The sequence below is a fragment of the Syzygium oleosum genome, unplaced genomic scaffold (genome assembly GCF_021117445.2).
Source record: "Syzygium oleosum isolate NSW1041296 unplaced genomic scaffold, Sole_v2.1 Sole_v2.04, whole genome shotgun sequence".
Classification (NCBI taxonomy): Eukaryota; Viridiplantae; Streptophyta; class Magnoliopsida; order Myrtales; family Myrtaceae; genus Syzygium; species Syzygium oleosum.
In genome coordinates this window covers 12224146-12249251 of record NW_026607488.1, presented here as the reverse complement: position 1 = coordinate 12249251, position 25106 = coordinate 12224146, and the positions used below count along the sequence as shown (strand labels likewise).

At 40.7% G+C, this 25106-nt stretch overlaps 3 protein-coding genes across 3 annotated transcripts; 1 reads left to right on the top strand and 2 right to left on the bottom strand.

Moving 5' to 3' along the window:
- Positions 1 to 3528: 3528 nt before the first annotated feature.
- Positions 3529 to 4242, top strand: LOC115679312 (uncharacterized). The gene has a single exon (XM_030602917.2). It carries the CDS (start codon positions 3529 to 3531, stop codon positions 4240 to 4242), a length of 714 nt encoding a protein of 237 aa, XP_030458777.1.
- An 8783-nt stretch (positions 4243 to 13025) lies between these two features.
- On the bottom strand, positions 13026 to 15385 carry LOC115679386 (uncharacterized). Its single transcript, XM_030602968.2, has one exon. It carries the CDS (start codon positions 15144 to 15146, stop codon positions 13182 to 13184), a length of 1965 nt encoding a protein of 654 aa, XP_030458828.1. The 5' UTR covers positions 15147 to 15385; the 3' UTR covers positions 13026 to 13181.
- Positions 15386 to 20545: 5160 nt separating this feature from the next.
- Positions 20546 to 24901, bottom strand: LOC115679395 (uncharacterized). Its single transcript, XM_030602983.2, has 6 exons — positions 24469 to 24901; positions 23246 to 23360; positions 22246 to 22887; positions 21935 to 22046; positions 21071 to 21131; positions 20546 to 20970 (listed from the first exon to the last, which is right to left on the bottom strand). The coding sequence occupies exons 1-5, from the start codon at positions 24549 to 24551 to the stop codon at positions 21106 to 21108; spliced, it is 978 nt and encodes a 325-aa protein (XP_030458843.1). The 5' UTR covers positions 24552 to 24901; the 3' UTR covers positions 20546 to 20970; positions 21071 to 21105.
- Positions 24902 to 25106: the final 205 nt, after the last annotated feature.

The window sequence follows — 25106 nt, the reverse complement described above, 5'->3', positions numbered from 1 at the left end:
TCAACCTACAGTCGTGGGCTCGGGTTGCTGGCTCTAATAAGTCACTAATTGATCGAGCTTTTTACGCTGCGATTGTTGGAGATTGAACCAATCCTTAGACAATTCCGATACCGCGTGCCTTGATAACTCGAGAAAGGCCCAAACCACTATCGCCGATGGAAACAACGAATTGGGCTATACAATTATTCATAGTTCTCATCGAAACGGCTACCGATCACTTTCTTGATATTGTCTATAAAGAATGGGAGATCGATGCGCTTTTCACCTGTGTTCGCGCACCAGCTGATTTCCAAGAAAGACTCCGATTTCGGGATCGAATCCAACATATTAGCGGACTCAAGCGCCTTGCCTTGGATCTTGTCGGGGGATTTTAATGGAATTTTCTTTTATCATCGTAGAAGGTTGGCACAAGAATGGCAAGGCTATGGATCACTTACTTTTACGTACGTTTGCCGTCTTATTGGTTCAGAGAGCAAAGGATTTGCCTTCACGTGGACCAATGGCAAAGAAAGCCAAGCTAAGTCAACAAAAGATTAAATAGGCGCTTTTTTTTGTTTTGCGAAAAATGAATAATTTAAAGAATTTCAATGTAGACCTTCTGGCCAATTTTCGCCGGAAAATGCTGACCTAACGACTCACAAGTTGTCTATGTCAACATGCCACGTGGGACGGCTAGCAATTATTCAATGCCACTTCAACAATTTCCGGCGGCAATAAGCCGGAAGGACTACATTAAAATTTCGCACAAAAGTTTACGATTACATTAGTAAAATTGGAAAGTTTAGGACTTGATTGGCATTTGTATAAGAAGCTTAGAACTGATTCGATAATTTCCCCCCATTTTTTGCCTCGTGGAGCAATGAAAACTTTGTGCAAGATTGGTGATATTTACTAGGGGTGAGCATAGTCCGAGTGGACGGTTCCCACCGTAGAACTGGGAACCATCCATTGGTTCCGTGGATCCCTACAAATTTGCAATCATCAATCAATACCATGGTAAACCTAATTTCTATATGGCTACTTCTTTGCAACGGAAAATGTGAGAATAATAAAGAAATATGCATGAGGGTCTTGTTTATAAAACACAAAATGATAATGTGATTTTAGGATAAATGCTCCCATTTGGACATTTGGTTACGTATCTTGCTTATCATTTGATAGAAAGCCAAATAGACTTTGAAAAACCATTTTTTTCAGCTTAAATCTGTCATCACAGTCTCAAATGTTGTGCATATTGTTGCTTCAAATATCATATTGAGTCAATCAAAATAGAATATACACATCAATGCTCAGTAGCTATGACTGAAAGCTCTAAGAGATGCATTTGTGAGTAAGTGGCATGGGAGAGAAACAAAGAAAGGCTCACATCAAGAAAAGCAGCATCCAAGTAGGAGATGTTAATCTCGGCGGAGACACCCGTGAGTGGGGCGAGAAAGACTATAGGGTAAATGGCAGCATCTTGATGTGTGTTCTATTTTGAGGACCGCGTGATGCGAGTAGGACTATAGATTAAATAGTAAAAGGCATGCGAGAAAGGCTCACTTTTCACTAAAAGTGAACTGGAATTCTATATTTATATCCGCTTCGATCCGAGTGGGCAGGCTGTTCCACGCCTGGAATCGGGAACCAAACTGGTCCCCATAGAAACCGCCGATTTTGGGTTGGTCCGATCTAATTCCGAGAGATTGCCGATTTCTTTGCACACCCCCTAATATATACCAAGTTTGGATATGTCAAAGTTGGCCGGGCATCTCCAAGCAAACTTGTGATGTGCATTAGCCATTTGTCAGTAACTGAAGAGTCTCCTTGCTCAAGAAAAAGAATTGAATAATAAACTTGGCTTTTGTCCATTCTCTCTTCTCAAGCACACTCATTGTCTCTCCGCCGGTCCTAGATTAGATATCTTTTCTCTATTATAATCTCTCTTCTGGAAACCATGTTGACCATGAAACTATTAACTACCAAGGAGGCAAGACAGTGCCGGTCATATCTTGATTAACCACATATGACAATGAAGCAGAAACCAAAATGAAAAGTATCATTTGCTTCCATTCTCAAAACTCTCCATTTGCTGCTTACTCTTCTATTCTTATTATGAATCCATCGAATTTCCTTAACCTTTCTTCATCGCGAGATTTCTCGAGTTCCGCCGGAGGTCACTAAACCGACGCACTTTCTACAATTGAACCGATAAAGTTTGATTTCGGTCACTTAATGCACTGAACTTTTATTTTTTTCGGCAATCGATGCACTTTGATTGAAACCTGATTGAATTTTCGACGAAAAGCTTACACGGCATTTTCGGCGCGCGCACATCATGCTCGTGTGGCTCCGGATAAGTGTTGGCTCGGATATTTGAAATGTGCTTTAGAATTCAAGTAAACAAGCGCGAATATAACTTAGGCAATTTATCAAACATGTGATGCGCGTATAAATAAAAAGAGTAGGGACAGAGACCCGGACCCGATCAAGAGTTATGCCCGTTCCGGTGGTCGAAAGCTTGTAGAAAGTTTGGTTGTTAGTAGAGTTCGACTCTCCTTTACAACTTGGTTACAATGATCACCTCGCTTATAAGTGCTCTCTCAAAAAACAGATGTTCGCTCAATGATTTTGATACAGAGTAGGCGTTAAGAGTGTTTAAGCTTTGACTATGCAACTATGGTTCGTGATCTAGCAACCCCAAGACTCTAAGGAGTCTTATTCATATGAAATACAAACAAGCTTAACCAGCCGTTCATCACATTGAAAAGGCTAATTTTTCGATTGCCGGTGAAACTCGACGATTGAAATTGGGCGGACGACATACTTTTCCGATATCCTTAATAAAGCCCACATAACAAATTCCAAAGTATGCTTAGATAAATCGGCTCTTCAATTATAAAAGATCAATGTAATCATGGAAATTAATTTAGGGTCAACAATAGACGCCACACCCGAGGGGGTGTCGTTGGATCCCCTCCCCATCACGGTGAGAGGGTCGGACCCTAGCACGGGTTAGGTAGGTCTGAGCCGGGTTACGCATCCTTTGCTAGTCATAGCGAGACGGTCATCACGATCCTTCTTTGTTGTTTTTTCTTGGTCCAATTTTCTTTTGTCAATTGTTCCAATAGGAGGATCGACATCGAGCCCCGACCAACATCATATCATCGTCATGTCATTTCCGATGAGATTCTCAAGACACCGCATTGAGTACATCAAAATTGCAACCGAATAAAAATTTAGTATCTTCAACCAAAAAAAAAAAACTTTAGTATCAACAGCTAAAAATCAAGAATTCACAAACGAATACGAATAGATGCATGGCGTGCATTGGTTTCGTGACGCCCTAACCAAGATCACTTGCTTACTACGTCTTGTCATAATTCGAAATTGCTTTGTTTAAGCTCTCTCTCTCTCTCTCTTTCTATCCCCGCTCTTATAATTACGTATGCTCTCTCTTCCCATAACCATTGACCGGTGCAACCTCTCTTCCTCCTCCTCCTCCTCCTCCTCCTCCTACTACTCTCTCTCGATCTTGCTCTCGCAGAGATGGGCGGCGAACCATTCGTGCTTCCGGACCGACCGGAAGATTCAGAGGACGACGACGACGCCCTCTCGCTCTCCGACTTCCCGCTCGCCACGGCGGCTCACCCCCGCAACGACTCCAGCCGCCCTCGCCGGTCCTCTTCCGAGCCTCCGGACTTGTTCGAGTTCCTCATCGGCCTCGGCTCCCACATGCGGTCCGCCGACGACCTCATCGTCTCGGGGAAGCTCGTCCCACTCCACGATCAGTGCCGTCGCTGCGAGTCTCTTTCCGAGCTCGAGAGGTCGTCGGTGTCTCGGTCGAGCAGCACGAGGGCGGCGGCGAAGGCGCAGCTCGCGAGGAGCAGCCGGTCCCTCGACTACCGGAGGCTCCGCCGGCCACCGAGCTCCCTGGCGCGGGAGGCGGTGGAGAGGAGGACGTCGTCGTCGTCGGCAGGCGGGAGCGGCGTCGCGAGGTCGGACTCGTTCGCGAAGAGGCCGCCGCCGCGGCCCCTGTGGCGCGTGCTGCCGTTCGTAGCGGTGAAGCTGCCGGCGGAGATGGAGCTGCGGGACATGAGGAGCCGGCAGCTGCGCAGGACCCCGTCGGCGCTGTTCGTTCCGCCGACGCCGGCCGACAGGGGCGGTTGGAAGGGGTCGTGGAGGCTGATCAAGGCGCTGAGCTGCAAGGACCCGGCGAGCGTCGCGGTGGCGACGCCGCTCGCCTGCCTGCCACACGTGTGAGGGCTTCCCCCCTCCGCTCGTGCGGCGCACGTGACGATGTGAATGGACCATATTACCCATATTCGGCTCAGACTTGCCCTCCGTGACCGGAGGGCATATATGTCAAAACGGGAGAATTCGGGCGGCTCGCACTTGAGGAAGGATGATGACGTCAGTGCCATTGGCTGGTTACATGCCACGTGTAATTAATGAGTGTCACGGGAATGATGGCAGTAATTTAATGGGTTCCGACAATGTAATAAATAGGAGTACAAGGTTTTTGAATTTTTTTTTGTTTTTCAGTATTTTCTCGGATATATCTGTGTATGATATCTTCTTCATTTGTATGATATCTTCTTCATTTAAGGCTATGATCATATTATATTTTTTTGCTATTTTAATGTTTGGTATATTAATGAGGTGGTATGCAAAATTTGGTATATTCAATCCGAAATTTACGGCGTTATATCGTTGTATGTAGAGATCGAATGATCGCCTTTTTAATATTTATGTCTCACTGAAAATGAGATCCTCTATTTAGATTTGGATTTTTAAGACATGTTGATCCTTGAAACCATTCGAAACATCTCTATTATAAGTATGGCAAATTGGGATGAGAGACCGTCCATGACCATGAGTGCCTTTCAACAACTGTAAATTTGAAATAAGACCCATTCTGCTTTCGGTGAGAATCCGAAAACTCTCTCGTTTATTATAGTTGAGAAATATACACACGAATGGTAAGTAAACCGTCTCCTTCGCACGAGTCATGTGGTCACCTCGAGTAAGAGATGAGTGATTCAAACACGTGATCTTTCGTATTGGATAGAATGTTTTGATCATTCAGCCTACTTCTTAAATTAAGATTACTCGTTTTTTTAAAAGTTGTTTTCTAGACTAAACTTGTAAGAAACATAAACAAGTAAATGTGTTTGGAGAGAGAGACGTTTAAAAAGGCTAATTAGTTTGGTTAAGGCAATTGGATTATTGTAAAATGCGAAATTAAAATTCAATTTTTGGAAAGTGAAATATTTGTGTGATTATCGACCATGATTTTATCCTCTCGTTGTACCTTATTTATGTAATACTTTTTAATAAAATACATGGATAATTCCATGGAATTTTTAGAAATATTTGAGCTAGAACCCTAAAACCAGTCAAGGGTCTTCTTCTTTCTTTTTATTTTGAGTAAAGGGGTTAAAACCGGAGCAGTTCATCTACTACCGAAAACAACAGCTAACTAACAAGAGTTTAGGAAGGGAAGTTGCATAAGATGACATTTCATTAGGGTCCGCGTATTTTGCGAAAAACGAATAATTTGAAAAACATTTCCTAAAAATGATTTGTTATATCGCTTGGCATAATTAACCAATAAAAAATATTTTCATTATCGACAACAAGATATGCCTAAACGTTTTCGGGGACGATGAAAATATTTTTCGTTCATTCATTTTTTTTTTTAAGCAATACAAGATACATTGGGCATTGAAAACGTTTACATGTTTCAAGAAACACCACCCGCATTAAATAGGAAAAGTAAATTTTATCGAATAAGCATGGTTAATGAGGTTAAGATATCTTAAATGTAGGCAAAAGATATGTCTTAGGGTACATGCATTAGATTTGTCATCTGCACAAGCAAATCAGAAAGGTGATAACTCAATCCCATTATTCTAATGAAGAAGATCCCCCCAAATGATTCGTGCACCCTTTTCGGGTCCTTCCTAAATAACTATACTAAGGAAATCTTACCTTCGGAACGGCCACTTCCGTTATGATTTGTACGATACGCATTCAGAGAACCGAATCGTTTCTCGCGGCACAACCCCGATTCCAATAGGAGAGGTCGCCATATCTAGGAAAATCAAACCAAATCATGACAATTGCGTATGCTTTGCACAATTATACTTAATTGTTCCGTCCGTGCTAGCAAGCTAAAGCTTTACTTATCGAGCACATTCCCTGAATAACCGTAGCTTTCGATCGATTACGTGCCGAAATCATATATTTTGCCGATGCTTTTAGCCGAAGCTCTGATGATTTCTTTGAACAGTCAACGTGCACCGCCTACATCATCTGCAATAGATTACAAATGGCTTACTTCCAAAGCAATTACAGGGATTGTAGCCCGTGCCCGTTGTCGTCTAGGAACAGAAGTTAGATTCTTAGCGAAGCTTCACATCATTGTTTATATTATTTTTCGACACTATTATAAAAGGGGGGGAAATGAATTATGTTATTAAAGTCAAAGGGGTCGGAAATCATATGCTCGACATCAATTTTTTTACATTATATTATCTCTAATTATGTAATCTTTCATGAGTTTTGCGAATGATATTATCTATGTGCGCCTACAGTTATAGCTGCGTATGCAAAGTTCATCCATACTAAGTGGTTTTATGGGACCAATTGAAATGATTTTGCCGTGATGATTTGCGCTTTGGGATGCTCTACAAGCTTTCTTCAGATGATTGCATATGGCCATGACGACGTAAGACACAGCATTGAAAAGACAAAGGACTTTCGATCAAAATTAGTGTTCGCATGCTCCTGTGGGACCGATTTACTCGAGAGACAAAAAGAATCATGAGATTTTCTCGAGAACTATAGTTATTGAAGTATCTCCGGGGATTTAGTTAGAAGTGAGCAATTGGCACAGTTCAACTCAGGAATCGAACTTAATTGACCTTACCCGATTGGTTTCAGGCCGGTTCATACAGGGGTCGGATAAGTTCCTAAGTAAAATATTGTCGAATCGTCCTTGACCGATTCGATTCCCTACTTTAATGCCGTTTCTCGAGTTGAATTGGTTTGCACCGGTTTTTGAACTTAGTTTTAAATAATCGATTGGAAATGGATTTTGAACTCGGCAAACCTAGGAAAGCCATCAATGTCTTAAACTGATATGTCACAGATTATTCACACGATATGCTGTCTTAAAATCATAATTATACTATTTGCAAGTCAACCCTATAATCGGTCCCACGTGCATGCGCAAAGGGAGAGATATCACGTGTGACCATCACCATAGCCACGACAAGGCTCAGCCGGAGTCGCACGACCCTTACCATCACGAGGTGTTAGAGTGACCTCTGCGGCACAGTGGAGGAAGCTCACCGCCTCGGCTCCCGGCGATGGCCATCCGGAGCCTCGGCTATGAGTCCTGCTTCACACGTTGATTAAGAAGACACTCGTCGGAACCGTAACGGTGCAAAAAATTAGCAGCATGTCTCCGGAACGGTCTCTCTTCAGTAAAAGACCACTTTTAAGTCTTCACACAATGCCCTGGGAGAAGTCGAAGGAAACAAGAGTTGTATAAACTCCAGGAATATCATTGAGAGCAACATGCGGGTTTATCTATGACTGGCCAAAATAGCAGAAAGCAAACAAACAACCAGAGGAGTTGAGAGACCAACCTTCTCATAAGAATGGAATCTGCGCATAGGAAGTTATCAAAGAGGGCAAGTCCTAGGCTATATAGCTTACGTCTTTGTTATTTTCGATTGCGCTTCTGTTGACTGTAGTAATCTCAGCCTGCACAATTACCCTTATCCGACACCCCCATGATTGGAGTCAAGCTCGGAGTATGTGACAATCGGATCACAAAAGCGACACACAAGAACTGGCGAGGACGATATAATGAACTGCGAACCTTAAGAAGACAGTGTTCTTCCATCGAAATGGCTGTTTGTGTACTTGCTCATAACTTCTAAAACCTGGAGGAGACGGAAAACTGTACTTGATACGTTCAGTGACCATAGACACCATTTACTAAGCAATCATGAAAATCACGCACTCAAAGTCTGTCAACCGAAACCCATTACTGCCCAACAAAACAGGGCACTATCCCATTTCATGGAACGCAATATTTTCTTCTGATACTCTTCGATGGAATGGGATACTTACATTCTCTCTTACCAAGAACTAAACTGTTGAACATATATTTCCAACATGACAAAACTAAACAAAGAATTGCATGGAACTGCATCACGAGTGCAGCATCATCATCACCTAAACCAGCAAATAACTATATGGGCTCTCAATGAAATTTTGAAAGTCTAAATCAATGAAATCCCAACCCACCTCCCCCTCCACTGAGAAAATTCTAATAAACAAGCTGCATCACCGGTCGCCGGTGCTGATCTTAATATCATATCAGAAAGATCAAGCAAAAGAATGGTGCAAGCAATGCACCCACGGATCATGAAGGTTAGTCAGTTCAGATGAGAAAACAATCCTGATTGGTTTTAGCAACTTGACAGAAAAATGATCTATGAATCGCCATCCGTAATACTCCAAAAACAATTCCATTCTTGCATTAGACTTATATTAGATGCTAGGATGAGAAAGGTCAAAGAAAATACTAACAAATCTTAACACACTTAAGAACTTCAAACAAACGATAAAAACAGGGGACATAAAGAGGGTTTTGCAATTCAGAATGGATTTCAGATAAAAAAAAGGTCCAAAATCATCTCTGTATCCCAATCTTAAACAATCTCTAAACACTAGACAACCAACTTGACAGAAACTTCAACGAAAAACACTTCAAACAGTCTCTTCTCTACCTCAAGGATTAAATTACCAGATGCCACAGTCTTAGCTATCCCAACCACTAGGATAAGATCATCCTAATTTTTCCTCACAATGATGACCAGGAAAAAGATCCCTATACTATTTAATATACATCCATAAATAAGGAAGAATAGAAAATGAAGTACCTAATCAGCACAAAAGCATCTACAGATTTGCACATCATCTTTGAAGAATACCGAACAATGAAAAAATGAGAATTATTATATCGAATTTGACTTCTCCCAGAACCATAACCACTAGAATAGGGAAAAGATCCCTATACTATTTGGAATAAGCCCATAAATAAGAGAACAGGAAATGAAGTACTTAATCAGCACAAAAGCATCTGCATATTTGCACATCATCTTTGAAGAATACTGAACAATGAAAAAATGATATCTATTATGTTGAATTTGACTTCTCCCAGAACCAAAACTAAACTAATTTTTCTCAATTACTTTGGCCAGATCACAAAAGAAATAACTATAAAATGAAGAAGTTGAACTTGAATAGGGGTATCAATTCTATCCCATAGTGACATTCAATTGATGTCATAGCTGGAAGCGTTGAAGAAAAAGGTGCTAATTTGGCCCTCACATTGCTATAATCGACTATACCAAGTTGACACATCACCTATGCAAAACAAAATACAAGCATAACCTTCAAAATGATATACAGTAACATTTAGCACATATATGAACCAGGAAAAAGAAAAAGGAAAAAACACAAATTACCCAAACTACCATGGTCAACTAACCAACTAACATTTGTACCCACCAGCACCAGCTACACCACTATCATTGTTCAAAGGGCAACCACTACCGACACAAGTTATTCTCATTCTTCAGACCACATCTTGCAAATGTGGCACTTTATTGGGCTCAATAAATATTCCAAATCTGAGAACCAGCACCTCATGACTCTCACCATTGCCTTGGGACAGTCCACTACATCCCATGTTTCATTTCTCTTACTCACCAAGGGAGTTTCATTTTCTTATGTCAAGAAAGACCTTTACAGAAGATCTATTTGAACCCTTATCCAAATCACAACCTTATCACACCCCCAAAACCATTCAATCTTCTGTCCCAGAAGGCTTAGTACATGCATCGGCGGCCGATGAATATTGAATATTCAGTTGATGCTATAGCCGGAAGTGTTGATATAAAAGGTGCTAAATTAAAAATGCTAATTCCAAGCATTAAAGCCTAGGACAGAATCGTTGTTGAGCTATCGACGTATAAAATGCAGGACTTTTGGCAATGCAATGGCTATTAGATCAAGGACCAGAAAATTCCCACGTAATTAAAATGCTTTTAATTTTTCTCAAAATGTTTATGTTGACAATAGATTATTGCTAGCTAAATATTAAGTTTTCATTATCTTGCAGCTGAATGGTGGAGCCTCTTTGGAAATTCAACACCCAACCTACAGAAGTTGGCCATTAAAATCTTGACTTTAACTTGTACTGCACCAGGTTGCGAGCGTAACTGGAGTGTTTTTGAGCATGTAAGATTTATGTTTACAATACAGCAATCTTTCTCATCTATCCTCCTTATGAAACTTGAATTCTAATCATTCGACTTATGCAACAGATTAAACACAGAGAAGAGAAGCAGACTTGAGCATCAAAGGCCATAATCTCATGTCTGTCAAGTACAAGCTATGATTTGCAAGATGCCATAGATCTTGTCTCGCTAAATGACATTGATGAGTAACAAATGGTCGATTGGGGAGATAGAGGTCATTACAATGCTGAGGACGAATTGGTGTTTTATGGTGACAATCCAAATTGGGGTGATGTGGAGAGAATATCTACTATTTACAAGTAAGGACATACACGAGACAACAAGCGGTATCAAGAACAAGTGATAGAGCTTCAAGTTCTAGAACAGTAAGCATTGAAGATGATGAAGCTGATTCAGATGAAACAGAGAAGGAAGCTGAAAGGTTAGATATAGTGATGGAGGGGATGAAACATGGATGGTGGTTATGATGATGAAGATGATGTGGTTGATATTGATGAAGATTAAGTTATTTTACAATACATAGGGATTGTGCATGCTGAGTTTAACTTTTAAACTTATATACATTGGATTTTAGCTTTATTATAAACTTTGAAAGCGTTTCTAGTGTTTTATGAAACTTCTTGCATGGTATATGATGCCAGGATATTCATTCTGTTTATTTTATGTTATTTAGAGATTTGATCATTTGCTGGTGAAGGATTTATCCTAAGAATTCAGCTTAGTGCCCCTTCGCTTGGGCAAGCGCCTTGTTAGGCGTCTAGCGCCCCAGGCATTACAGGAATCCTAGCGCATTAGGAGCGCCTAGCACTTTTACCAGCACCAGAATATTCAATGCATAGCCATCACAGCCATCAAAAAACCAACTAAAACATCACCAATTTCCTTTGCTCAAATGACAACTAACCTACCAACCTAGCCCAATGATTTGTTGAGATGCCTAAACCGTTCTCCACAAATCCAAATTGTCAACCATTACAGAAGTACCACAAAGCTACATGCAAGCCAAACTCATGGTAACAAGAAGCTAACCGAAAACACACATGCAATATAAAAAATTACATTGGAACTTTGGAGAACTGAAGAAAATGGAAATCTGTAAAACTTGAGGCAGCAGTTTGGAATTTACAGCACGCATCAGATGTGAATTTTGGCATCTAATAAGGGGGGCCCCCGGGGGGGGGGGGGGAGGGGGAGAGAGGAGGAGGAGAGAGAGAATCGACCTGTGGAGCACTGACAATGGCAATACGGTGTGATGGCAATAGGTTCAAAATCTGGCTCTAAGAATGGCCAGTAGATGTTCAATTTATGAGGGCATCCACTGAGTACGAGTAGTTTTTCCCCTTTCTTTAGATATCTATCGGTTGAGGTGTATTCTTATCCATGATTTATAAAAAAAGGGTAAAAACTTGATGTGTAACAGCCACTATAAAACTACACCAATGTAAAGAACTCCATCGAACACTTGGATCTGGTTGTGCTAGTGACCAAGAGTCCATGCCAACCTACTCTTCAATTGCACAGTGGTTAAATGTCCTCGAAAATGCATAATGTTTTTATTCTCACATATTTTACCTTTTCCAAATCTTAGAAATCTTATAATTTGACTTTCATTCAATGTGAAACACCCATATTTTTCAAAATGTACAATTATTAACATATACAATCATGTCTTAGTTTTATGGTTTGCAAGGAAGGTAAATAGGTAACTTTCTGCTTAGAGAAAACCAAAATAAGCATGCCCAATCATCACAAACATCTCAAGAAATATATGTCTGTACTTCGTTATCAGCTGTTCTGCTAGACAGACCCAGTTCTTATTATTAATATCTTGAGCACTGTGAGAACAAAGTCAAAAGATCATAGTAGATAGAACGTGTAACCTTTTACTCCTCATCGTCCGCTTATGATCAGATAATTACAATCATAAGAAGCTAACCTATGTAAACATAAATTAAATTCATTCAACACGCGCACATGAAAAAATGTAATATCCGCGTATATACAAACAGAGAACAATCAGTTAAGTGTTGCAGAAATAGTAGTAACATACGTCGCAAGCTGCATACGACACAGTAAGAGGATATGAGAACTTCAAAAGTGCATGTCCACCTAGGTAAAAATAGTCACTAAAAAAAGTCGATTCACTGTTTGTTGTCGCTGATCACTCCCCCATTTTGGCTAATGCTAGTTGTTCTTCTGTTTAGAAAGAGTTATGCGTCATGCTTATCAGTATATGATTATATAATGTCGCGACCGCCTCAATAGGTGTCAACATATAAATTCTCCAGAATTATTACTGTTGCAAGGGACAGGATAAAGGGAGCAAAAAGAGGGTCGGCTTGAGCACCACAATTTTCCCCTCTACGTATCTCTTCAGCAAAAAACCTTATGTCACTAATTATCTTGACAATTTCAGCTGAGCTAATAAGTTGGGGATGCTCCTCATGTAGTTACTGAATGAGAAGCAAAAGCTATACTCTTGGATAAGTACGTAGCAGCTGTGTACTGTAAGAAATTTTTTTGTAGAGCCTTGTGCGTAGCATTTCATTCATGAGCACCAACAAACCGAACTACAGTGATACCATGAAAGGCCCAAGGCATTTTAAAGCTTCTACTAAGTTACATAGGTAAGCGCAATACTTTGTAGAGATTCCCAAACTATTATTATATGCTTGTTTATACTGGAAAAGACATGACAAATAAAACAACCGAAGATGCAATACTCTCCACAGAAAAATGGAATTTGAGCCAACAAGATTGTATTCAAAGAATGCTACAAACTAATCCCAGCTTCACACACCTAGTACAAACCTCACAAAGAAAGACAATCTAACCAGAAAGTCAATTTCATCGTAATCAATTACATGTATAAATCCCGCTCTCATACTTGTGGTTAACCTCGTAAAAGTCTGTCTTACCTTCAGAAGCAGGCCGTATACAAACCCCAGATAAGGAGCTAGTGTGTTGTGAAGAAAATTTTACATAACCCACAACCTCAATCTCCTCACCACCCTCTTCTGCACTCGTATCCACAGGCATTCTAGCCCTTAATTTACCTGGAGCACCATTCAGAGGGATCTCTGGGACGAGCCACTTCAATTCTCTTTCTGATCTGTTCAGCATAGCTTTTGGTGAAACCTTCAGTAGACTTGGGTCGACTGGGAGTTTCAGGATAAAGGTCACATCATGCAGTGGTGCTGGCACTTCAGGATTGGAAGCATACTGTATCATCACAGAAAGTAAAGTCCCACTATGTCTTTTTGTAAGGCGAACCCTCAATGGTAGTGGTGTTAACCTTGGGAGCAAGCTATACTTCAGAATAGGTATAGGCTCATCTGAAGGAGCCGTTCTCACATGGAATAAACCACTACCGAGGCTGCTAGCGCGAGAACTCTGCATAACAAACCGTTTAACAGCACCTGTACCATCGACCCGGAAGGAAAACTCAGTTTCTTTATCACCAGCAGTCTTAGGCGGTATTGTTCTCAAGTAAACAACACCCATCAATCCTACTCGAGCAAGCAGTGATTCCCTAAATTCTGCACTAATCTCCTCCGAGATATACATCTCAGGACCTTTCATTTCAGTTTTCTTCACCAAAAGATTCTCAAGCGGAGTACCCTCCGCCGCTTTACCCACTGCCGCTTTGGCCGCATCACCATCTCCTCCTGTTTGCAGCGATTCAAGGCCACCAAGACCTTGAGGTTTAGGAGCTTTTGCGGTACCAACAAACTCGGATGGGTCCAAACCCCCACCCCAAGCATCACTGAACCCTTCAAAAGTCTCCCCTAGAGAAGCCTGCTCATGGCCAAACTCTATGCCACCATAATCCCCTTCGAAACCCTCCACACCAATATGGGTGGATTGAGTGGCCTCGGCGGGCGGCAGAGTCGGCACCTCCAGCCCCGCCAAGGCCACCGTCAAGTCCGTCGCCGACGTATCCCTGTTCTTTTTGAAACCGCTCACTAACTCCTCAGGCTTATTCAAAGCCTCACTAGCTGCAAATGGGTCCTTAGGCCCTTGACTCTCTTCCTCACCTTTCGTATCCTGGGTATCGCTCTGCTCAGCCTGAGCCGCCACAGGCGCAATGGTCGCCACGACCTCATCTCCCGCCGCCAGCGTCTCCGGCGGCACTTCGAACCGCGTGCCGGAGAACACCTCGACGCCCGCCAGGTGCTCGGCGGACTGCACCTCCACGCCGGCCCAGCTGTCCGCCCCGCGAATCTTGCTCTCGGTGTCGATCCCGGAGTGCACCATCTTGGCGATCCCGTCCCCGTGCATCGAGGACAGCATCGCGGAGAGCCGGATGCTGCTCACGCCGCGGAGGACGATGTCGAGCGCCATGTAGATCTCGGCATACTTGCGGCCGAGCTTCTCCGGGGTGACGTCGACGCCGCGGCAGGCGGCGACGACGACGCTGACGGCCTGGTTGACGATGTGGATGCACTCGAAGACGTTGACGGCGTTGTCCTGGTCGGCGGTGGTGATGCCGAGGACGTAGATGCTGTTGACGAGGCGGTAGATGACACGGTACCGGGACTCGACGCCGACGATGACCTGGCCGCTGGAGGTGGCGAGGGGGTCGTCGCCGATGGATTCGGAGGAGTAGGAGGGGTCGGGATCGGCGGCGGCGGCGGCGGCGGAGGCGGCGGCGGCGGCGGAGGAGGAGGAGGAGGAAGAGGAGGGCTTGGCGTAGGAGAATCGGGTGTGGCGGAAGGCGGAGAGGGCGACGAGGGCGCGGGCGGGCGGGAACCACTCGCGGGTCTGGAGGAGGATGTCGGATCCGTTGACGGGCTGGAGGGAGAGGGCGAGGCACGACATGGTTGGTGGGTCGGGTTCAGATCCGCGGCGGTTCCCCGGCGGCGGCGGCGGAGGCGGAGGCGGAGGCGGAGGAGGATCCGACCCGGTTCTCGATCGGATCTAATTCGGTCGGAATCGGATGGGCTCAACGAGGAGGAGGAAGAGGGAGAGAGGAGGGCCGTCGTCGTTCAGTCGAGATCGCTCGGTTTCATTCTGGGCTGTTTGCAGGGGAGCTCTCAGTTCGAAGAGAAATGGAGGAGAGAGAAAGCGAGATAGAGAGAGAGAGAGAGGAAGAGGGAGAAATTAAAAGTTTCGATCTTACTTTGCATTTATTAATCATTTATTTTTTCTTCTCATTGTTAATCATTTATTTTTTATCTTACTTTGCATCGTTATTTATTTATTTTGCGAAAAATAAACAATTTAGAAAAAAAAAATTCGTGAAAAGAGTCGCTTGCATTGCTTGGAATAATTAGTCGATGGGAAATTTTTTTCGTTACGAATAGTAATTTATATCTAAACATTTTCGCGGACGATGAAAATATTTCTCAATCGTTCATTTTTGTAAGCGCTACGAGCGATCATTTTTCGAGAAAATGTTTCCCAGATCATTTATTTTTCACGAAACGAACAGAGCCTGGATCTCTAGGACAAGCATGTGGTTCGTTTCATGCTCTTGTTTGTGTCGCAAAATAAATTTTCGATCGATATTGACGTCTGAAAAAAAAAAAAAAAAGCACATGGATTTGAATAGTTAAATTGAGTAGTGTGAGAATCGAAGCAATTTTTTTCGTTTAATATATTAAATTTCAAATTTCACAAAAAAGATATAATGAAATAAGAAGCCGGCAAAAACTTGTAATTGGCTGAAATTGTGTGGAATTTATCATCTTGTGATAGATCAGCGGATGCTTTTCGTGTTTTCTCTAATCGATTTGATCTTTTCGACATGTGATACAGATCGATTAAATAATAGATTTCAACGGAATAATCGAAGATATATTCATAAATATAGGGGTGGGTCAAAATTTGCTTTATGATTAGTATAGATAGACAAATTGGGACGACTTTGGTTCATCAAATTTTTTTTTAATTGCCACAAAATGCAAAACTTCTCTCTTCTTACACAAGCATTTGCTTGTTAGTAGTCAACAACTATCTTTTTTGTTTACCAGCTACAAGTTATAACCATCAACTTAAACTTGTGCTTTCTTTGGTTGATGAAATGTGTCCATCTCAATTGATTATTAATAGGCGTAATAAATCGGAAATATTTATGTGAAAAGATTTACATGTTACAAAAAGTAAATCGTACTTTCAAGTGGATCGTAGTATACATTCAATCGCGTTAGCAAGTATTTGTGATTGAACATACCACGATACAAGTCGAATTTTCAGAAGCCATTAATCAAGGACTATTACTCGATTGTTAATTTTTTTTTTTTGCCTAAAAACAATTCTTGCCCCCTTTAAATTTCTCAAAGAGATACAACTATGTCAAAGTAAATATTTTCATTTTAATTTGCCCCCACAAATTAATAAAAGGACAAACATAATCTATAAAATACAAAATTTTATAGTATTTTCTAAGTGTGCGAGCGATATTTCAATTATTATAATACTAATTGATTAAATTTTGCCCCATGATCATTTTCCAGTTGTGTCTTGTCCTATCTTTTTGCCAGTTGACTTACCAACCAAAGAAGGATTATGCCATTTTCAGAGTATTCTATAGTAGATTACCAAGTGCTTTTGAATCTAACAAATGGGGCATGTCACTCACCGATACCACATAATGATTTTACCATCCTCACACCCCTAGTGGATTATTAAGTGTTTTAGAAATTTTACAAGTGAGAGCGTCAATCAAGCACCAAATTATAAGAATGATTTTTCGGTTTGGAAATCTCGTATTCGGAAGTAGATTATCTGATGCCATAGAAATTATACAATCAGGCCTGTCAAGTAGTAAGTAGCACACTACTAAAATACGATTGTATCAGCTCACATCCAATAATAGATTACGAAGTACTTTAAGATTTTATGCGTGGGTTCCGTTGATTAGTTGATGACTTACCAATAGAAAACAATTTAGCATAATGAAATCTACTATCTAATAGTAGATTACCGAGTATTTTATCTTACCAACGAAATTTCGATCATACCGTCCTACAATCTAGTATCCGATGGTAGATTATCAAGTGCTTTAACATGTTAACAAGCTAGCCCATCAAATGATAAGTGGCTTTCCAATGAGATAATGATGTTACCGCTGCACATTCGACGGTAGACTACCAAATTTTGTAAAATTTTTACAAGTGGCTCTATCTTCCGAGTGATAAATCTTTAAAGAAGTCGATAAATTACTAATTCGGAGTTGGTAAATCCCTTACTATGTGGGTAATTGCTAAGCCAAAATTGAGCCTATGTTTTTCAGTAGTGTGTTCACTAGATAGTTCTTAATTTCATTTGTAAGATTTTGTTTCAATGGCAACTACCTAAAGAGGTTGATCAACTTAATATTGAATTTGACTTTGACAATTTCACACTCCATCTGGTACTTACTACCCTATAAGCGAGCTTACGTTGGTAACTTACTAATTCCATTAGTTCTCTTACTAACTTCATTAGTGGAGCTTTACAACTTAAATTTTGAATTTTGCATTGGTAATTGTTTGGAAATACCCTTAGGCGATTTTAATGCTAGCAAGACTTAATCTAAGTATTTAATAAGTTCATTTAAGTGTGCCGAGACTCGTATCTAAATTAATAAGAAGCTAAGTTTTGATTCTATAAGCATTTGAGCCAAATTTCATTAGGTATGGAAATTTGTAGAAGAAAGGTTGTAGAACCAAAATCTTGGTTCTAAAAAAAAAAAAAGTCAAACATGATCATTGCGGATTTCCCATTTATAGATTTGATGAGGCGTTGGAGTTTCTAAATTGATGACCTAGCTGATAGCAATAAAGTATGATGTTTTAAGATTATATATTCACGGATAAATTCACTCAAGAGATTGGTGAGATGGCGCGATCAAAATCTATCATTGATAGAAGACAACTTGCCCTCACATAGAAAATCTAATGACAACCCAAATTGAGGGAAGGTTCTGCACGTGTTTTTTCAGGAATATTGATGAGATTTCTTATGGAGAATTAGGTGGATATGACAGCTACATGATCCAAGTGCAAGTTCGAATTTGGAGCTTTATAAACTGGAGAAAACTCGGCCAGAAGTCATAGAGTCGGAAAGGACAAGAACAAGAGAAATTTGAGCATTCATAAGAGCTAATTGAGTCGGTCTCTTTTGTTAGCTTGTAATACCCATTTGAGTTTTCTTGTTTTTGTTTATGGTCAGAGAGTGTGTTGTGGTTAAGAGCTAGGAAGAATGACTGGTCCATTTGTAGCCACACAGAGAAGTAGTTGTATTTTGAGTGAAAGCAATTGTAGCAAGAGACAAAGTGTGTGCGAGAACAACTATTAGGTAGGCCAATAGTTACTTAGTCTATAGCGAGCTTGTTGTAGATATAAAGTCAAGTTCTGCACGATGGCGACGGATTCAATACTTGTAACAAGGCTACATTTGTATTCTGGGCGTAGCTAGTGGAATTCAACTGCTTTGGACTACTAGAGCTGAAAGAGATGAATAGTCACATCCAGCCAAAACTCTATAAATCTCGTTTGCAATTTCTCTTTCCCTAGACTCGTTAATATCTGCTGCTTATATTGCTAGTTCATTTTGCGCGTAGAAGCAATATATATTTACTGAGATTTGTTCTACAAAATTAGTTTGTGTTTCTTGAAAAACCAATTCGCCCCTCTCTCGGTTGCTTATTTGGATCAAATAGTAAGTTCCTCAAATTCTTGGGGTAACTTACCAGATTAAAAGTTGGTTTACCTCAGTAAGTTACTTATATCAATGTTAAGCTACTAACTTTGATTTTATTTCATATGGCAAACTCCTAACTTTGTTTGTAATTTAGGAACTTAACAAGTCTATGCTGGTAAAAAGTTTTTGTTTTGACTGGAAAACTTACAAATAACTCCACTTAAAGTTAGTAAATTTCTGATTGTCGTGGTAACTCATTACCTTATAAGCGGATCTACGTTGATAAGTTATTAGTTTTAATGGTAAGATATTGATTTCACCATTAAATTTTTGTTTTAAGTGATAAGTTTCTAAAAAGAATTTGGTAACTTGCAACAAATGTTGGTAAAATGCTAATATTGTTAGTAAGTTACCATCAGCATACTTAACCAATAAGTTACCAGCTACCCCATTTTACCAACAAGACTCAAAATTTACTAATCATATCCGAAAAATCCCATCCAAAGAAATTTGTTCTGTTTTTCGCAAACAGAACATCAGATTTCTGCCAAACTCAAGTACGTCTACAATCCCATGCACAGAGCACGAGGGACACCGGCGTTCGATGAAAGTCGTACATACAACTGGTATCCGGCGAAAGTAACTTCACAATATCATGGTAATTTTCTCGATGTATATATAGTAACTTAGTACCGGTAATTTTCATGATCGATGCAGTAACTTTCCAAGAAAACCAATTGATGGTCATCCAACCATAGAAAAACCCATATTTGCTCGATTTCTTCCCTCTTATTGTTCAGTGCTTTTATACTGAAATGACACATCATGCGTTTCTACCTCTCAATTATGTCTGAACTCTTCAAAGCTTGCAACTTCGTCCCCAGTATTAGCCAATCTTTAGTTGCTTAGCAACTTCGTCCATTTCGCCATCACAACCTTTTCCATCTCTCAGTTATAGTGCATTTGCTAGTTAAGTAGCTACTTTCCAGCAAAAATCTTTCCACGGAATGACATTTTAACACAAAGATAAAATGCAAAATAGGAAGCACAGGATGCTCAACACAAGGCGTTGAGATAATTGAAGTACTAATGAAAGAACTGCCGTTTGAATGGTAAACTTAACCAGGCAATGATGGAACCATCAAGCAGCAACAGTACCACATGCAATTTCATATGCGGTGAATCAGAAACTCGCGAGCTTCTGCATGTGGAGAGCTTTGCGAGGGCTGGCTCGACATCGCTTGGATGCAGAACCAGTTCTTCATGGCGAACTCTTCTTTGATCGTTGCACATCTCTGCGATGAACAGAGAACAACAGGCAGTTGCTGAGGGGTTTGACAATTACAAGCGAAATATTCACTCTGTTTCAGTGAACATTCCCACTTTACCCAGAAACTCAAACCCAGCCTTGTATGTATAGAATAATCAATTCTGCAGTGAAAGGAAGGCACATTGCAAAATCCAGATACTTCTAACTTCACATCTTAGATCAAGTACAGCTTGGACATTGGGCAAATTCCGCAATCATTTTGTGCCACTTTCGCAGGGTCAAAGGCATCATCTTTAGTAGCTTGGGAATGAAGTGAAGAGAGTTGACACAATTAGCTTTATGCTGCAATTCGATTTTCTGAAACTCTTCACAAGTGAGAATAGTACAATTAAGCTCCCAATTTTCCCCCTAACAAGGCTTGAACCTATCTATTCGTCTACATAATTTGAGTTCAAGACTCAATCCTCTTATTCAAACAGGACTCAGCTACCATGTATCCACTACTTCTAGAAGCTCGTATGGTTATGAGTACCAAGGATACAATTGTATTGCGTGCCACTTAATATGTGAAGCAGCATAAGGCTTTTTCGAGGAGTAAATCATTGCCAGGCTTGCCGTACGAACTACTGACACTCCGGAGACTTTTAGGTAGTTTTCTTGGTTGACTTGAGATCCTCATAAGATTACCAGATAGGCAAAAAGAATCAATCATCCTTGTTTATATCTTTGAAAGAACAGATCCAACACCTGCAGGTGAACATACAAATGAAATAAAAAATCTGACCATGTTACTTCATTTAATTTAAATAAAGAATTAGAAAGGTATCCCATTTGAGTAGTAACATACCTTTAACGTGGATCATAAGGTTTAAAGCACTTGTTTTATGACGTATAGAACACAAATGGCACTGCACAAGGTAAAAACATATCCTTCATCAGCTAATGTTAATTGAAATGTTTAAATTTACTTTGATTATCATATAGTACTAGGAAGTAGCAAGACTACTCATGCTTCTACAAACATATTCTGTTTCAAGTTTAGAAGATTATACAAATGTGCATCTTTCACTGTTCACAATTATAAAAAAGTAGCTCGATCTCAGGTAGAAGTAGAACCTTTCGATTCATTGGACTTAAAAACTGCTTATTACATTGCAGCAAAAGTAGAACTTATTTCTTAAGATGAACAAAATAAACAGGCCTAAACCTAGCTCCAAGTAGAGTATACGAAATCCATTAACCAAGAGGTGTTCCAGATCAAGGTTATGTCATAAACCAAATCGAGAACATCGAAGTACAAAAAATTGATTTCCACCTCCAGACAACTAGCATAAGCGGCAACAGCTGATGAGTACAAAAGCCTAACATTTGCACAAAAACATTCTAATAATGGAAAGGCTTCCAGATTACTTTATATACATCCAGAATATATGTATGTGGTGAAATCAAATCCGATTAGAACTTGATGAGGAATTTTAGGAGAAAAAGACTGCATCAAGTATCCTATGGAAAAAGAGGACTTCACAATGACGTCCGATGGAAGCAATGAAATGCCACAATCATCTTATTGAGGTTAACATTGTCTTTAACTTTGCACATAATAATCACCAGAAGAGAAGAAAAAAATTATAAGAAACAAAAGCCTTCCAAGTTCCGTAACCATGACATACATGTTATATAGATTTCTGTTCAGTAAAAGGAAACCTCTTACCAATCAGAAATATCGTTAGCATTAGGGCAAGCATAAATTGAACTGAACAACTAAATCGCAAGCTTCGTGGACTATGAGGTTGTCTTTGAGGCACATGGCAATGTCCAAATGCCTGCAGAACATGGAGACCATCAATGCTCGAAATAAACAAAACACACATCAAATTCAGCTAGTTTCACATCTGGGCCACGCCAAAAGAAGAAATGCATTGCACTGGCCCAATTCATTGCAATTTTTTGAGAAAATCATGCACAGGCCCATTCATTCTGATTTTTGACATAGTTCACACTGTCAATTGGATAAAAACTAACCTGATTGAACATTCTGGTCAATGACATTGCCTGAGTACGTTCACCACACCTATTCTTCCAATAAAGAGTTCTAGGCGCCTTCTCTTTAGGTGTGTCAACAACAGTGGAAATGAGGTTACTTCTCTCTTCATCATCTGCAACAGCAATTCTCCAATCCCCCATGCTGGGTGAACTCCATATCCTTCGGGTACCACCTATTTTATCTGCTTGATCTTTTGCGTCTAGATCTATCACACAGCGAACACCCTCATTAGGTTTTCCATCCTTTGAGCTCTTGCTCTCATCCAATAAGCCACTGCTGCAAGCAGCATTAGTATTAGACCCCACATCTTCCTTCTTATCATAATTTTCCACAATGAAACCCTTCAAAGATGTTCCATGCTCTGTAAATTCATCCTTTGCAGTTTGCGATAGTTCCAAAGTCCCAGAGAGAAACAAAGCTAAATCATCTCGCTCTTCTTTGTCAAGATTTACCCACTGAAGGGGCTGTTTTCCCCCCTCATTAAGAAATTCTTGCAACGCTGCTTCAACATGAGAGATTTTATCTCTAATGGCCCCAATAAACTGTCCATGTCTAGCTGTCGTAGTTTTGTCACCATGAGGCCCATGGCTAAGCCTGACTGCTCTCTCAAATTCTTCCAACTGAAAAGATCCAATGAGCAGACATATATCAGTTCCAAGGAAAAAGAGAGCACATAGCTTCAAAAAAAAAAATCTTCTGTATGTTCAATGGGTCTGTAAGCAGAGTTTGAAAGATGTGGTATGATGTGATGTCCAACTTCAAGCCACAAACCAAGGAAGTGTAACCCTCAACATGCCAATCTACGAACTAGAAGATGCTAAAGCCAACAGAAGTGCATTACTGACCTATTCTACAACTCAAAGAAGACCAATGATGAGAATTTTAAGGACCCAGTGCTAATAAGAACTTTTGACAGAAGAATCCAAGAAAAAAAATATCGAACAATTTTATGTTCAGATGGGCAAAACAAGGAAATACCTGCCACTTTGCTGTACCTAAAGCAGTTTGGAGGTCCCTAGAGAGATCATTCAAATATTCAGGTGATAATGCCTCTCTCATCTCCCTAGCCCATGCTCTGTATGTCGATTCCATCCTGGTAAACCAAATAAACAATAAGAGAACATGCCAACTGCATTTTGCCAGCAAATAGTGGACATGACAAAATAACAGGGAAGCAGCAAGCCGGACAGCAAGTGTATGCTCATTAAGATAGCCTATTGCTTAGGCGGTAATGGTGAAATCATTAAGACAGCCTTTGAATATTTTATAGCTAACGTTACGATTAGTGAAGAGAAGTATTCATACATGAAGCTGGACTGAAACAATTTTAGTACACTTCAATTCTTTCAAATTCTTTAAGCAACTGCAATCCCAGAATAACTTTTACTCACAAATAAAAACCAGCAAATGCATAAAAATACATGTAAAATAATCCAATTAACTGAAAGGCCCACACCAAGCATTTGTTTCTGGATATATAATCAGCAGTGAAAGACAGCAATTGCCATGCAAACTGTAAATATCTAATAGAAGCTTCACAATGTCACGAACCCATCTTCATATTCCACTGTGGGCAGGACCAAAACCGTCGCATTTAGTTCCAAGACAATAAAGGAAACTGGCATTGAAATGAACTGCAAATTAAAGTGCCATCTCACTAATTCTGATGGCATATTGGAACCCAAGGATGAACTCATTGCAAATATTCAAAGAATCAGCCGAAACTCAAAAGCAATTAAACCCAAAGTCCACAAAGCTAGGCACCAGAAGCATCTAAGCACCAAGCTCTATTCCCCAGCTAAATCCTAGAGGATACTGAACCATCAGATGTTCCCGTAACCGGAAGATACAAGAAGCTCCACCCAATAACTCGACAAAACTAGACTTAAAAAAAAAAAAGAAACAAACGAGAGAACTCGCACAAATGAACAAAAGAAACCTCTGCAGATTCGGCAATCGATGATCATAAGACATAATCTTAAGTCCATCCCAGAAAACAAAATCTACAATAAGACAACGATCGAAACAAAGGAACAGCTTCCGACCCAAAAAAAAAAAAAAAGAACAAAGGAACAACTTTTCGCCTGAAACCGAAAATGACGAAGCTTCGCCAAGAAAAAAAAAACTGCAATCGAACCGACACAATGTTGTCCATAAACTACGCAGACAATTCGAGTAGAAATGAAAGATTGGGGACGCACACATCGGCGGATTCCTGGACCTCCTCGGCCGCGGAGAAGAAGGCGTCCTTCCGCCACATATCGAAGCTGTTCGCGACTAGCATCTCCGCCGAACCCCGATCACCCGGCTTCCACCGACCGCCGCGAAACCGCACGAGAACGACAAGAAGAAGAAGAACAGCAGCAGCAGCAGCAGCGACGACAGAAGCCCCTCAATCCGTCCGAGCGCGAGGAAATCCCCCGACCGCTCCTTCCCGCCGGCGGAATCTCCGGCGTCGGCGGCCGCTGCTGCCGGGGAGGGGAGATGCTTCGAGCTCGAGCTGAAGCTTCCCTCCTCTTCCCCCTCCTTCCTCCTCCTTCCTCCGCTTCTCTTCCTTCTTCGTTGCTGAGGAGAAGCGAAGAAGGAAGAGAGAGAAAGCAAAAGGCCGAGGAGAGAGAGAGAGAGAGAGAGAGAGAGAGAGGCCTAAATGATGGAGACGTACCAGCGATTCTTCTCTCTCTCTCTCTTTCTCTCTCTATCTCTCTCTCTCTCTCTCAAGTTGTTCCACTTTATTTTATTTTATTTTATTTTATTTTATTCTATTTATTTCCCCTTACCAATTTATATCAAAAATGGAAAAATCCTGATTTAGAGGAAAATTAATTTTATTTTAGTGTCC

What these genes read in the sequence shown, in the direction of transcription:
- LOC115679312 (XM_030602917.2), top strand. Translation starts at nt 3,529, where the DNA reads ATGGGCGGCGAACCATTCGTGCTTCCGGACCGACCGGAAGATTCAGAG.
- LOC115679386 (XM_030602968.2), bottom strand. Translation starts at nt 15,146, where the DNA reads ATGTCGTGCCTCGCCCTCTCCCTCCAGCCCGTCAACGGATCCGACATC.
- LOC115679395 (XM_030602983.2), bottom strand. Translation starts at nt 24,551, where the DNA reads ATGCTAGTCGCGAACAGCTTCGATATGTGGCGGAAGGACGCCTTCTTC. An exon ending in GTCCAGGAATCCGCCGATGT is followed by an intron (nt 23,361 to 24,468) that starts GTGCGTCCCCAA and finishes TTGGTTTACCAG; the next exon opens with GATGGAATCGACATACAGAG. An exon ending in TAGGTACAGCAAAGTGGCAG is followed by an intron (nt 22,888 to 23,245) that starts GTATTTCCTTGT and finishes GGATCTTTTCAG; the next exon opens with TTGGAAGAATTTGAGAGAGC.